The sequence below is a fragment of the Denticeps clupeoides genome, unplaced genomic scaffold (genome assembly GCF_900700375.1).
Source record: "Denticeps clupeoides unplaced genomic scaffold, fDenClu1.1, whole genome shotgun sequence".
Taxonomy (NCBI): Eukaryota; Metazoa; Chordata; class Actinopteri; order Clupeiformes; family Denticipitidae; genus Denticeps; species Denticeps clupeoides.
In genome coordinates this window covers 1-13434 of record NW_021630121.1, presented here as the reverse complement: position 1 = coordinate 13434, position 13434 = coordinate 1, and the positions used below count along the sequence as shown (strand labels likewise).

The 13434-nt window shown below is 50.1% G+C and overlaps 2 protein-coding genes across 2 annotated transcripts; both read right to left on the bottom strand.

Annotated features, from left to right (window-relative positions):
• Positions 1-5000: 5000 nt before the first annotated feature.
• LOC114784083 (neurofilament heavy polypeptide-like) lies at positions 5001-6634 on the bottom strand. Its single transcript, XM_028969390.1, has 2 exons — positions 5577-6634; positions 5001-5497 (listed from the first exon to the last, which is right to left on the bottom strand). The coding sequence occupies exons 1-2, from the start codon at positions 6615-6617 to the stop codon at positions 5015-5017; spliced, it is 1524 nt and encodes a 507-aa protein (XP_028825223.1). The 5' UTR covers positions 6618-6634; the 3' UTR covers positions 5001-5014.
• Positions 6609-10513, bottom strand: aldh8a1 (aldehyde dehydrogenase 8 family, member A1). The gene is made up of 8 exons (XM_028969380.1): positions 10424-10513; positions 9585-9800; positions 8913-9060; positions 8160-8315; positions 7748-7897; positions 7415-7671; positions 7187-7348; positions 6609-7098 (listed from the first exon to the last, which is right to left on the bottom strand). The coding sequence occupies exons 2-8, from the start codon at positions 9726-9728 to the stop codon at positions 6646-6648; spliced, it is 1470 nt and encodes a 489-aa protein (XP_028825213.1). The 5' UTR covers positions 9729-9800; positions 10424-10513; the 3' UTR covers positions 6609-6645.
• Between the last annotated feature and the right edge of the window lie 2921 nt (positions 10514-13434).

Below are 13434 nucleotides of genomic sequence, written 5' to 3'. Positions count from 1 at the left end.
TCATTGGTGGAGATCAGAGCGTCGGCTGGGAGGATGTGAGGGTTTCAGGGCGGCGGGCGTGTGGGCGAAATGCCTCGCCCTTTCCTGGTCGTCTGTCTGTCTGGCGCAGGGTGTGTGTGTGTGTGTGTGTGTGTGTATGTGTGAGGTGTATTAGGCTTTTATAAGACATACTAAGTTACTAAGTTGGGGTCACCATCGGGGATTCAGCATCCTAAAGGTCATTGTTATCTCCAAACGGCGGTAAACTATGTTAAGTGTGACATTTATAGCATCTTGTCGCTGCTCAGTGTGTTTGGACAACGTGAAGAATTGTAGGAAACGTGACTTTCTCTCCTGGCCTTCATAGGAAGCCGGCGGTTGCACGGCCATTGTCAGCGAGTCTGAATATGGAAACACCAGACACGCAGTCCAGGTTAATAAAGGCGCATACTTCCTGTAGTCTCTGTATTCTTCTTCTTCCATCTCACATGACCCCTTCAGATCCGGACACATATATTCTGCAGGTCAGCGAAAGTGTCATTGCGAGACACAAATTTGTCGTCTGTATTGAACCGTCACCCTTGGTGAGCAGTGGGCAGTGTGTGGGGACAGGACCTTCATCAAGGGGACCTCAGTGGCACATCCAGTGGCAGTGGATTTGAACCGGCAACCTTCTGATTACGGGGCCGCTTCCTTAACCGCCAGGCCACCACGGCCACCACAGTGACATGGGGCCATATTTTCCCGGCCCTATACAGGACTGGCAGTGTGGGGCAGGTTAACTAATGTCAAATTTACTCGTTCACCCATGGTCTTGGCCACTGGGGACGCAGGTGACAGGGTATTTCTTGGTGACGGTCCCAAGCCCTTGTAAATGAGGAGGGTGGCATCCGGCGTTAAACTTGGCATGGACAGCCGCTGTGATCCGCTGTGGCCAAACCTGACGGGGGCAGCCGAAGGGCGACGATGACACCAGGAGCCCTTATCCAGAGTCAACTTCAACTTCAACTTCAGCATGGGCTGGTAGTAGCCTAGCGGGTAACACACTCGCCTATGAACCAGAAGACCCAGGTTCAAGACACTTAACCCTGAGTGTCTCCAGGGGGGGACTGTCCCTGTAAATAGTCGCTCTGGATAAGGACGTCTGGTAAATGCTGTCTAAAATGCTGTCAACTTCAACTTCAAGTTGAGCTTCATTGTCCTTTCAGCCACAAACGTGTTAGACGGTACATAGTGAACCTGGTGAACCTGGTGCTACATGGAACGTTTAAACAACGTTACATCATGACATAAAGTGACCGTGTGTGACGGACGAATCAGGTGACATAAAGTACAAACAGGGGACACGGAGCGCGGTTTTAAAGGTCTAGAATGAGGTAGAAAAAACATTAACAAATCATAAATACATTAAAAGAAAACACATATATAGTTAGTCGATGCACCTTTTTCCACTTTTTCTAGTCGGTGTAAAAGTGACCGGCGGCCGTGGACTCTGGCACAGCCCCATGCGCCACATTGCAGATTCGACCCATTAATATTTCACCCGCTCCACTTTCTCCTGACCTCACACCCTCACACTCAACCTCACCAGCGTCTTGACGTTTTCTCAGAAGGAGCTCAGTGTGAAACATTGACCCGGACTGCTCATACCAGGGGTCAGAGGTCAGGTGAATAAGTCAACGCTGGGTAGATGAGTGCAGCGTTCGTTTTAGGAAATTCCGAGTAATCGCAGAAGTTCCACGTTTCTCACATCTCAGCATTAAAAGCAGTCCCATGTTCTTGACCTTCTACTCACCCATCCCAGCAGCGCCCCCTGTCCACCACAGACGCTCACTACACCATTGTGGTTCTGGTGAACGATTTACGAGATGAATCTGAAAGTGAAAGTGAAGTGATTGTCACATGTGATACACAGCAGCACAGCACACAGTGCACACAGTGAAATTTGTCCTCTGCATTTAACCCATCACCCTGAGTGAGCAGTGGGCACCATGACAGGTGCCCGGGGAGCAGTGTGTGGGGACGGTGCTTTGCTCAGTGGCACCTCAGTGGTACCTTGGCAGATCGGGATTCGAACCGGCAACCTTCTGATTACGGGGCCGCTTCCTTAACCACTAGGCCTCCACTGCCCACATCACCGACAACCATCGAACTTAAACCAGATGGAAAAAATGACCCAGCAGAACCTCAGCTCGACTGTTGAGAGTCTGTACATGCCTGAGAATGTGACCTTTGACCTGTGGAAGGAAAGGCTCCAGTTACTCATCCAGCTGGGGTCAAGCTGGGCTTCTCCTGGACAAACATCTGAGCTAATTAATAACCCGACGAAATCCCAGGAAGTACTTCTTCTGGAAACCAGAGCGTGCCCTTCGAACCCCAGATCTCTCACATGATGCTAAAACATTTAGAACTAAAAACGAATCCAGACAAATCTAATCCATAGGTCGAAGGTCAGTGTCAATGAATGACATTCATATTGTGATATGTCTCAGTTTCAAAAAACTTCAAAAAAAGCTGCCCAGCCCAGAGGGACGTGTGCTGGCAGCACCGGGCATCAGATGGGCGACGCCCCACCGGCGCGCAGAGTGCCCCGCCCGCGCTGCAGGAAGTGCCAGGAAAATACGTGACCGATGGCAACCATCCACGTCCCGGGTCACGCATCCAGAGATGTTATCACGCAGAAGGAAAGAAAAGAAGGGTGGACAGGCACGACATCGTGTTTTTTACACTCGGGTTCCGTTATTTTCTGTGGTTCAAAAAAAAAAACGAAACATCCTTCATGCATGCAAATGTGGAAAATATTCCTGCTGATGGAAAATATTCACGTGGATGCTGATGGTTTAGAAGTAGGTGAGAATTTTTGGAATAATTGTGCAAGACAGCGGCTGCATTTCAACTGCGTTCGTATGCACTGTAATGCAACACATCACTGAACACGCCACGTCCTAGTCCTGGTTCCTGGTCCTGGTTCCTGCTCAGGAACGTGGACAATTAGAGGTGGTTTTTAATAAAACGAAGCAATACAAGTCACGCCTTGAAACGCAGTCTGGCCACGAAAAAGCACCGGGTAGACTACTTAACTTTTCTTTATTTAGCAGACTTTACTTTTATCCAAAGCGACTTACAAGAGGAAGACACCAGCAATTCTCGTTCGATTTCTATAGAATTTGAGTTTACAAACTAAGATCCCTGATAAGGCCGAACTTGTCAGCAAAGAGCATGCTCGGAGATTGTTAAGTGCTAGACGAAGAAAAATTATAATGTATATATATATATTTGTATTGTTTTGTGCAATGTGTACGCATGTGCGTGTGTAAGTGTTAGATTTGTCGGTAATACTTTTTGAACAAGTAGGTTTTCAGCTGCCCCTTGAAGGTGGTATTAGTCTCGGCTAGTCGAATGGAGCAGGACAAGTCGTCCCACCAGCCAGGGACAACACAGGAGAACAGAGTGGATTGGGACCGGAGACCCCGTGAAGAGGGGATTTTTAGTCTGGTTTGGTGTGCAGATCTGAGAGGGCGTGCAGGAGTGTATCTGGCTAGTAGTGTGTTGGTGTAAGAGGGAGAACTTCCATTTACAGCCCTGTAGGCAGCATCAAGGATTTAAACTGGATGTGAGCAGTGGAGCCGGTGGAGAGAGGCGAGGAGAGGCGGGACGTGGGTGTGGTTCGGCTGATTGAAGAGTAATGGGAACAGGGCATCTGTCGGTCGTATTTCCCCATCCTCCTCTCTCTCTCCTTCTCTCCCCTCCGTCTTTTACAGCGTCACTCCGACGGGCGCGCAAATCAGCGTCAGGTCTGGGAGGAGTTTATTACAGGCTCCTCCCACACAAACAAGACAGTACATACAGACCGCGCATCACGTGATCGCGGGTCGTAACGCCACATTCTGCAGAAAGTCCTCTTTCGTACCGTCGGTGATCATTAGAGTCTGGAGCAGGCGGCGTGGCCTTCAGAAACGAAACCGTGGATCACGTGGCGCTGAAATCCGGGCCTCCCTGGTCTCTGCCTCTCAGTTTCCCACAGCGCCACACGAGGTCAGGGCCACGGGCCACGCAGGGTTTATTTAACTTGATTACAGTGGTGGGATTTTTCCACACGACTCAGCAGTTCTCATTTCTAATCTGCTGTGGAGAGGAAAAAAAACGCCCCCATGAACTTCTCCTGGTATCACAGTGAATTAATCCTGACCAGCTTCACACCAGGATGGACGCAGCATGTCTATTCACGTCTGTAATGAACATAAGGCCCCAACAGAGTCCAGAACCAAGACCAACACATGGCATGACACCAAGACAAAGGTCCAAGGACACAAGACCAAAAGCAAAGACCAAAACTAATAACCGAATCCAGATTTTAAAACAAAAACTAGGACCATGACCCTAAAACTCAGACTCACGACCAAAACTAAGACTAAGACCAGTAGGGTTTTCCCCGTAATACAAGCCACCAACTAGCAGTGAAATTAACGGAACAGTAAAGGAGCCATTTACCATATTCTTTACAATCAGTAGTGACAGGGACAGTGTCCAGCTCAGGGACGCAATGGTCGTAAGAACCATGGGACTTGTGAGTAGATTTTGTGGATGGACCTGAACCTGAGGAAGATCTGGGGTGATTCGAGGTAAAGTGGACGTGATGGTATCCAGGGTATGAAACTGGTGAATGAGGTGGGCGGGGCAGGGCGGCGCCGGGTCTTTTCCCGCCACACAACCATAACACCGGGCAGGAACTCGCGTCCAGCGGGTCACAGGCAGCTTCTTCATGAGAAAACACGGTGGACGTGACTGAACGCGGTCACTCCTTTCCTCTTCTGTTCTGTATTTACTCTGCGAGAGTAAAAGCCGCGTTTCCGACGGCCGCTAGTCACGTTCAGCACCAGATCCGTTACGGTTTTTAATTTCAGCCAAATGTTCACACACAGACATACGGTGAGACACAGAACGAAACCATTCAGATGAAGTTCTTTTATTCTGTAACAAATTACCAAGGTTTACTGAACAAAAGGCCACGTAAGGCTGCGTCTGCGTGGCTGCATCACTGCGTCTGCATCTGTGTGACTGCGTCTGCGTTACAGCGTCTGCATGACAGCGTCTGGATGACTGCATCTGCGTGACTGGGACTGCGTGACTGGGACGGTGTGACTGCGTCTGCGTGACTGGGACGGTGTGACTGCGTCTGCGTGACTGGGACTGCGTGACTGGGACGGTGTGACTGCGTCTGCATCTGTGTGACTGCGTCTGCGTTACAGCGTCTGCGTGACAGCGTCTGGATGACTGCATCTGCGTGACTGGGACTGCGTGACTGGGACGGTGTGACTGCGTCTGCGTGACTGGGACTGCGTGACTGGGACGGTGTGACTGCGTCTGCGTGACTGGGACGGTGCGACTGGGACGGTGCGACTGCGTCTGCGTGACTGGGACTGCGTGACTGGGACGGTGTGACTGCGTCTGCGTGACTGGGACTGCGTGACTGGGACGGTGTGACTGCGTCTGCGTGACTGGGACGGTGTGACTGCGTCTGCGTGACTGGGACGGTGTGACTGCGTCTGCGTGACTGCGTCTGCGTGACTGCGTCTTCGTGACTGCGTCTGCGTGACTGCGTCTGCGTGACTGGGACTGCGTGACTGGGACGGTGTGACTGCGTCTGCGTGACTGGGACTGCGTGACTGGGACGGTGTGACTGCGTCTGCGTGACTGGGACGGTGTGACTGCGGCTGCGTGACTGGGACGGTGTGACTGCGTCTGCGTGACTGGGACTGCGTGACTGGGACGGTGTGACTGCGTCTGCGTGACTGGGACAGTGTGACTGCGTCTGCGTGACTGGGACTGCGTGACTGGGACGGTGTGACTGCGTCTGCGTGACTGGGACGGTGTGACTGCGTCTGCGTGACTGGGACTGCGTGACTGGGACGGTGTGACTGCGTCTGCGTGACTGGGACGGTGTGACTGCGTCTGCGTGACTGGGACTGCGTGACTGGGACGGTGTGACTGCGTCTGCGTGACTGGGACGGTGCGACTGCGTCCGCGTGACTGGGACTGCGTGACTGGGACGGTGTGACTGCGTCTGCGTGACTGGGACTGCGTGACTGGAACGGTGTGACTGCGTCTGCGTGACTGGGACGGTGTGACTGCGTCTGCGTGACTGGAACGGTGTGACTGCGTCTGCGTGACTGGGACGGTGTGACTGCGTCTGCGTGACTGGGACTGCGTGACTGGGACGGTGTGACTGCGTCTGTGTGACTGGGACGGTGTGACTGCGTCTGCGTGACTGCGTCTGCGTGACTGCGTCTTCGTGACTGCGTCTGCGTGACTGCGTCTGCGTGACTGGGACTGCGTGACTGGGACGGTGTGACTGCGTCTGTGTGACTGGGACGGTGTGACTGCGTCTGCGTGACTGCGTCTGCGTGACTGCGTCTTCGTGACTGCGTCTGCGTGACTGCGTCTGCGTGACTGGGACTGCGTGACTGGGACGGTGTGACTGCGTCTGCGTGACTGGGACTGCTACAGACCAAATGCTGGATTCCTAAAATCTCTAAAGGTGTCATGTTCAGCTCTGAGTTGTGCAGGACGTCTGCTGACATCATATGTATTGGTGTTGTGGGAACGTTGTGGGAATGTTTTGAGACACGATTGTTCATTATCTGTTTTTTTATTGATCTATATTCCTCAGTGTTTGATGGTAACCGTCTTAACCTCGGTGAAGAAGTGGTGCGAGTCTTTCCCTCCCTCCCGTCCAACCCCAGAGTTTTTCATTCCTCCAAAGGGCAGGTTCAGATCACGCACCAGCCAGCAGTTGGTCCACACAAGCCCCGCCTGCAGTTGCTTAGCAACACGATGCACGCGACCCACATCACGTGACCAGACCGTGGCGGCCAAGCCATACCGCACGCCATTTGCCCGCAAGATCACTTCCTCTTCCAGGTCAAAGGGCGCCACGCAGACCACAGGGCCGAAGATCTCCTCCTGCATGAGGCGGGAGGAGTCCGTCGCCCCAGTGACGACTGTGGGGAGCATGTAGTAGCCCCCCGCGTTCTGCTCCGGGACCTCCAGCTTGTCCACACCTTCCCCACAATGCACCTGGGCACCTTCCTCCCACGCCAACTTCACAAAACTGCGCACCTGGAGAGGGTCAAAGGGCATCGGTGATGGAGGAGATGCTCGGGTCTCAGAGGCTCATTTTTGATAAGTTGAGTGCATATTTTCTGACCTTCTCCAGATGCTCTCTGCTGACCAGGGCACCGTTGCTGTTTGCAGGGTCAGAGGGCACGCCGGTCTTCCACTGGCGCGCCGCCGCCACAAACCTCCTGAGGAATTCTGGGTAGACGCTGCGCTCCACAAAGACGCGGCTGGTGCAGAGACAGATCTCACCCTGTGGAGGGACAGGCTGGTCACATCTCAGACGTCCCAGCGTCAGAAAACCGTCCTAGAGCGTCACCTGGTTGGAGAAGCTGGAGCGGACGGTGGTGGCCACACAACGCTCCAGGTCGGCGTCGGCGAACACGATGGCCGGGTTCTTGCCGCCGAGCTCCAGCGAGAGCCTCTTGCAGTAGGGGGCGCTGCGCTCGGCAATGACGCGAGCCGTGGCCGTGCTGCCGGTGAAGGAGACCAGCGGGACGTCAGGGTGGGAGACCAGAGCGTCACCCGCCCGCATCCCCGAGCCGAACACCACGTTCACCACGCCTGGAGGGAGGCCTGTACACACACACACACACACACCCTGAGCCGGAGTAACACCACCGGGACGTAATCGTGTCCATCACACACACACCGGCTTCGTTCATCAGTCGGCACATCATCCAGGCCGTCACCGACGTCAGCTCGCTGGGCTTGGCCACCACGGTGTTGCCGGCGGCGATGGCCGGGGCGATTTTCCAGGTGAGGAGATAGAGGGGGAGGTTCCAGGGACTGATGAGCGCCGCTGAAAGTGAAAGTGAAGAGACTGTCATTGTGAGACACTGCAGCACAGCACACGGTGACACGGTGACACGTGTCCTCTGGATTTAACCGTCCCCCTCGGTGACAGTGGGCACCATGACAGGCGCCCGGGGAGCAGCGTGTGGGGACCTTGGATTCGATTCTTCTGATTACGGGGCCGCTTCCTATTACCTGCTAGGCCCCCACTGGCCCCATAGTGATGGAAAACGACGCGGAAATATTACACAACACACACACTCACTCACCCACACCGACCGGGCAGCGGATGGTGTAGTTCAGGCAGCCCGCCGGCTCCATCTGGCTGCAGTCGGTGGTGTGGTGCAGCGCAGACGAGGCGAAGAAGCGGAGGTTGTGGACGGAGCGCGGGATGTCAACGGTCCGGGCGAAGGTGACGGTCTTCCCTGGAGCACAAATACGCAAATTCATTCAACGTTCCGGCCAAAGACCGGCTAAAGTTCTATTTATGAATCTTACAACAATATTTGGAGTTTTTATGAATCATCATGGAAGTGAATTCATTTGTATTGAGGACATGATGAACATGTATCTCTCAACTAAAAGGTGTCAGAAACACTAAACTATTTATCTTTATGTAATAAAGTGGTAAATATATATATCTGATTTCTAGAGAACATTCAGAATATTGTACAGTAACTAGAACAAGACGTTCTGAGATGTGTTCAGCGCCACCTGCTGGTCACATTTCACACATCATTCAGAGTCAATTAAGTGAAAGTGAAGAGATTGTCATGGTGAGACACTGCAGCACAGCACAGGTGACACGGTGAAACGTGTCCTCTGTATTTAACCATCACCCTTGGTGACAGTGGGCGGCCATGACAGGCGCCCGGGGAGCAGCGTGTGGGGACGGTGCTTTGCTCAGTGGCACCTTGGCGGGTCGGGCATCACAGCAGAGGTCAACGTGGTTATACCACAGGCTCTGTGTGTGTGTGTGTGTGTGTCCACTGACCCGTCCCTTTTGTAAACGTTAGTCTCACCCTGATCTTTTGACTCCGCCCGGGCGAACTCCTCCAGACGGGCCTCAATCAGGTCTGCCAGGCGGTTCATCACCTGGGCGCGGTCTGCTGGGCTTCTGGACGCCCAGGCAGGGAAGGCATCTCTGGCGGCCTGCACCGCCTCCTCCACCTGCAGCCAATCAGAAGCCTCGGGTCGTGTGATGTGCAAAGCCGAGCTCATCATCCGATTATCACGAGAGGATTCAGAATCACAGTCAGATGATGGAGAATTCTGCATCCTCTGAGGATGATGAGGAGCGTGACGCGGTGGGCGGAGCATCAGATTAATTATTAATGCTGGTGCTTGACTTTGAGACCAAAGGTGCAACCGCAGGCAACAATAATAATGCTTCACATTAATAAAGGATTAAAATGCCTTTCACATTTATACATATTTATACACATTTCATCGACAGAGGGACGTTTTTTATGACTTCACTCACATACCTTAATGTTGTCATCAAGACACTCGTTCAGCTATGCCAGAGAAGATAAATCATGATTTTTCATGCTTTACCTAACAATAATGAAGCGCTGATTTGATATATGTTTATCAGAAAGAGGTCACTGACCCAGACACGCAATCAGCCAATCAGAGCGCAGCATATTTAAAGCGGTGTTACTGGCCATGAAAGTCAGGAGCGCCACCCTCACCTCCTCTCCGCCGCTGTCCGGCACCCTGCAGTAAACGTCCCCAGTGGACGGGTCATACGAGTCGATGTGCGAGGAGCAGGAGACAAACTTCCCCCCGATGAAGTTCTCCAGCACCAGCAGTGCACCAGGCGTGCTCCTCTCCATCGCTGCAGGCACGAAGATCTCAACCTGCACTCAGCTGCAGAGGCTCCACCCACCCGGTTAATATTAAACTTCCTGTCCAATGTCCAGCAGAAGACATAATAAGCAAAAACTGGTTCATCATCTCCACACACACACACACACACACACATATATGTATATATATACCCAATACATGAATATAAAGCATTCACAATTCACACACACTAATATATTTTAGTTATATTAGAACTTTCTTTTTATTTATAATTTCATGAATTGTATTTTAATCTTCTGAAAAACTTACCTGATTTGTGCTACATATTGTTCTAATATCACATTTTTCCCTGAAAGGTGCCACATTAATCTACAGCATGTATGGATTGAGATTGAGGCTTATAAACGTGTTTGGAACATGAATTTATTTAAATAAACAGAATGTAATGTACATACTGTATTAGTAATACTAAAATGAAAAATATAACAGTTGTATAAAAAGAATATACAATTCCAATTATTCCAATTCCAATAATCAGTGGAATAAATGAACTGCATCTACATTATCTGCGAGGGCAGATTGCAAATATACCAGAACTGAAAAATTTATGAAAAGTCATTCTATACAATAATTTAATAAAGTAGGAGACGAGACGGCTCATCCCGCCCTAGTCTGTCACATAAAAAATGTCATTACTTTTCCTGTCAACCATCAAACATACCTACAGGTTGTAAATGTAGAACTGGCGACATCTTGTGGCACAACAAGTTAACAACCGAGCAAGAGAGGTTCATCCATCAACCAGTCGTACACAGGAACACGCCTTCTGAAACATATATCAGAAATATATATTTCACTCATTAACATAATCCAAATAAAATATACTAAAGGTCTAGTTTATTATAGTTCATGTATTTAACCTTCTTCATTTTAATGAGATGCTGTGAATCACGTGGATTCCAGCCAATCAAGCGCATCGTCTGAAAAGCTTTCAGAGAGGGAAACGCCCAAGAAAAAACAATAAAAGGGGGTCAATTACTTCACAATGTGAGTAATTATCAGTGTTTTATTGGCCGTTTGAATAATAGATTTGATTGTATTTTATCAGACTTGGGTTTAAAAAGTAAAATATTGATGAAGTGATGAACAAGATCACCTGGTTCGGTCGTAAATGGTGGAATTAAAACCCGTTTCGTACCCATTCAGGCCAGAATCACCACCAGCTACATGCTGAAGAATCGTCATGATCCCGTCATGCGCTGTACGTGGGGTGTAAAGTCGACAGGAGAAGGACCAGAAAACCAAATCCAGAAAAGAAGAGTTGAACTGCACAAAATGATGTTTTTTTGTAGATACTGTAGTTACTGGGATGCTTTACTCCACCTCTTTAGGTCCAACCGTCCACTCACAGTTTCTCTTAGTTATACCAGCCAGATGATCCCACAATTCTGTCCCAGATTCCAAGGGGACAAGGTCGTGTGGAGATTTGTAGATCAGGTGAGGTTCATGGTTGAGGATTAGATGGAACCTGATGTGTAGAAGAAGCCAGTATTGAGACTTTTTTTATTCCCCAGGGGCCGGGCGGGGCTCTGAACCTACAGTACCAGGTGTGAGATGGAGATCTTCTCCTCCACCTGAAATCAGTGGGAGGAGTTCTGGTTGGTATTTCACTGTAAACATCTGTGTGTCATGATAAAAGGAGACTTAGAGGAACCACATCCTGCAGATCTCCAGGCGTTACGGTGAAGCGGACGTTTCCATTCCCCTGGCCGTGATGAGCCATGATGACGACGACAACGACATTTCGGAACCGTGATATTTTTAGATCTGCGACTTTTTCTTCTTCTTCTCTCCCGCACTCCTTCCCTTTCTTGATGTTTTGCCGATTTCTTCTTCATTCTGTGAGGAAGACTTTTGTAATCCTAAAACCAACCCCACCCCTAGGAACCTAAAGAACAACTTCAGCCTGGTTTTAACCTTTTAAACATGAAAGGTCTGCCCCTCGGTCACTAGGTGGCGCTGTAGTGCCTGTATTTTACCACTGACCTCTGAACGTACTTGTTGTTCGGAGTTTACCGGTGTGAGTTAGACTCATTTTTACATTTACATTTACATTTACAGCATTTACCAGACGCCCTTATCCAGAGCGACTTACAATCAGTAGTTACAGGGACAGTCCCCCCCTGGAGCAACTTAGGGTTATGTGTCTTGCTCAGGGACACGATGGTAGTAAGTGGGATTTGAACCCGGGTCTTCTGGTTCATAGGCGAGTGTGTTACCCACTAGGCTACTACCACTCATTTTCATTCCTGTTATACGAATCATGTCAATCTAACCAATGATACGAGCTACAAATGAGCTAAATTTACCAAACGCATGCATTTTATCTGTGAGTTCTGTTTTTATCTGTTTTTATCTAAACACAAGTTTATAGGCTGGTTAACAGCGAGGTGACCTGTTCTGTAGTCGCCCACAGATTCTGATTTCACCGTCACCACGGGGTCAAAGGGCACAGTCCTAATGGTCGCTCCATCCAGAGCAAGAAAATATTTCGTCTACTGATAATTAATCATTGATCTGCGTGTTTATTTACAGCCTGTCAGCAGGAGCAGCAGCAGCTCCATGTTGTTCCAGGCCACGCCCACTGCCCACCTGGATTTGCATACCTGACTGAGTCGATTTGCAATGCAAATGAGACGCTGCGTATTCGGCCAAATAGGGAGGTGTGCTGCTGTCTGATTGGCTGCTGGTTGCATCACCTGTCTGCTGTTATTCATAGGGCGATTATACTAACACACACACACACACACACACACACATACACAGCCGTCACTGTCAGAATACAATCAATATAAACTCATATACTCAACATGATACACACATACACACAATCAGTACAGTCTCATACTGTCTCTCACACACAACACAACCGTAAGACTAAATAGCACACGCACGGACGCACACATACACTATTTACTGTAGTGTCTGTAGTGAACATGCAGGTGGTGTCAAAGGTCAGCCTTCCTAAACCAGTTCAAGCATGCGATTTGTGTGTTACAGGGGCAGTGGTGGCCTAGCGGTTAAGGCAGGAATCCCGATCCGCCAAGGTGCCACTGAGCAAAGCACCGTCCCCACACACTGCTCCCCTGTCACGGCTGCCCACTGCTCACCAAGGGTGATGGGTTAAATGCAGAGGACAAATTTCACTGTGTGCACCGTGTGCTGTGCTGCAGTGTATCACATGTGACAATCACTTCACTTTAAACCATCATGTGCACAAACACACACTATTAGTAATGTGTGTGTGTCAATATTTACACACAAAACATAGCCTTTTGGCCTCCTCACCCTGTGCCCCCCATCCACACACACACACTTTTTACATAAAACCACATTACCGGTTTTGTGCCATCAGGCATTCATGAACACAGCAGTCATATCACGATTTGATCAGCTTTATCAGTGTGTGTTTGTGTCAGTGTTAGAATGTCTAACTCGATGTTTGTGTATATATCTGTATGACTGTTTGAATCTGCTGGTACAGTGTGTGTGTGTGTAGAGTGTGCAGTGTATGTGTAGTGTGTGTGTGTGTGTGTGTGTGTTGACTGGGTGTTTCCCCTTTTCACATTGAGATGCAGCAGCAGGATCAGAATGAGTCAGACGGAGCTGCTGGGAAATGAAAGAGTTAAATCATCTCCAGTCCCCACAGCTGTCCATCTCTCTCTCTCTCTC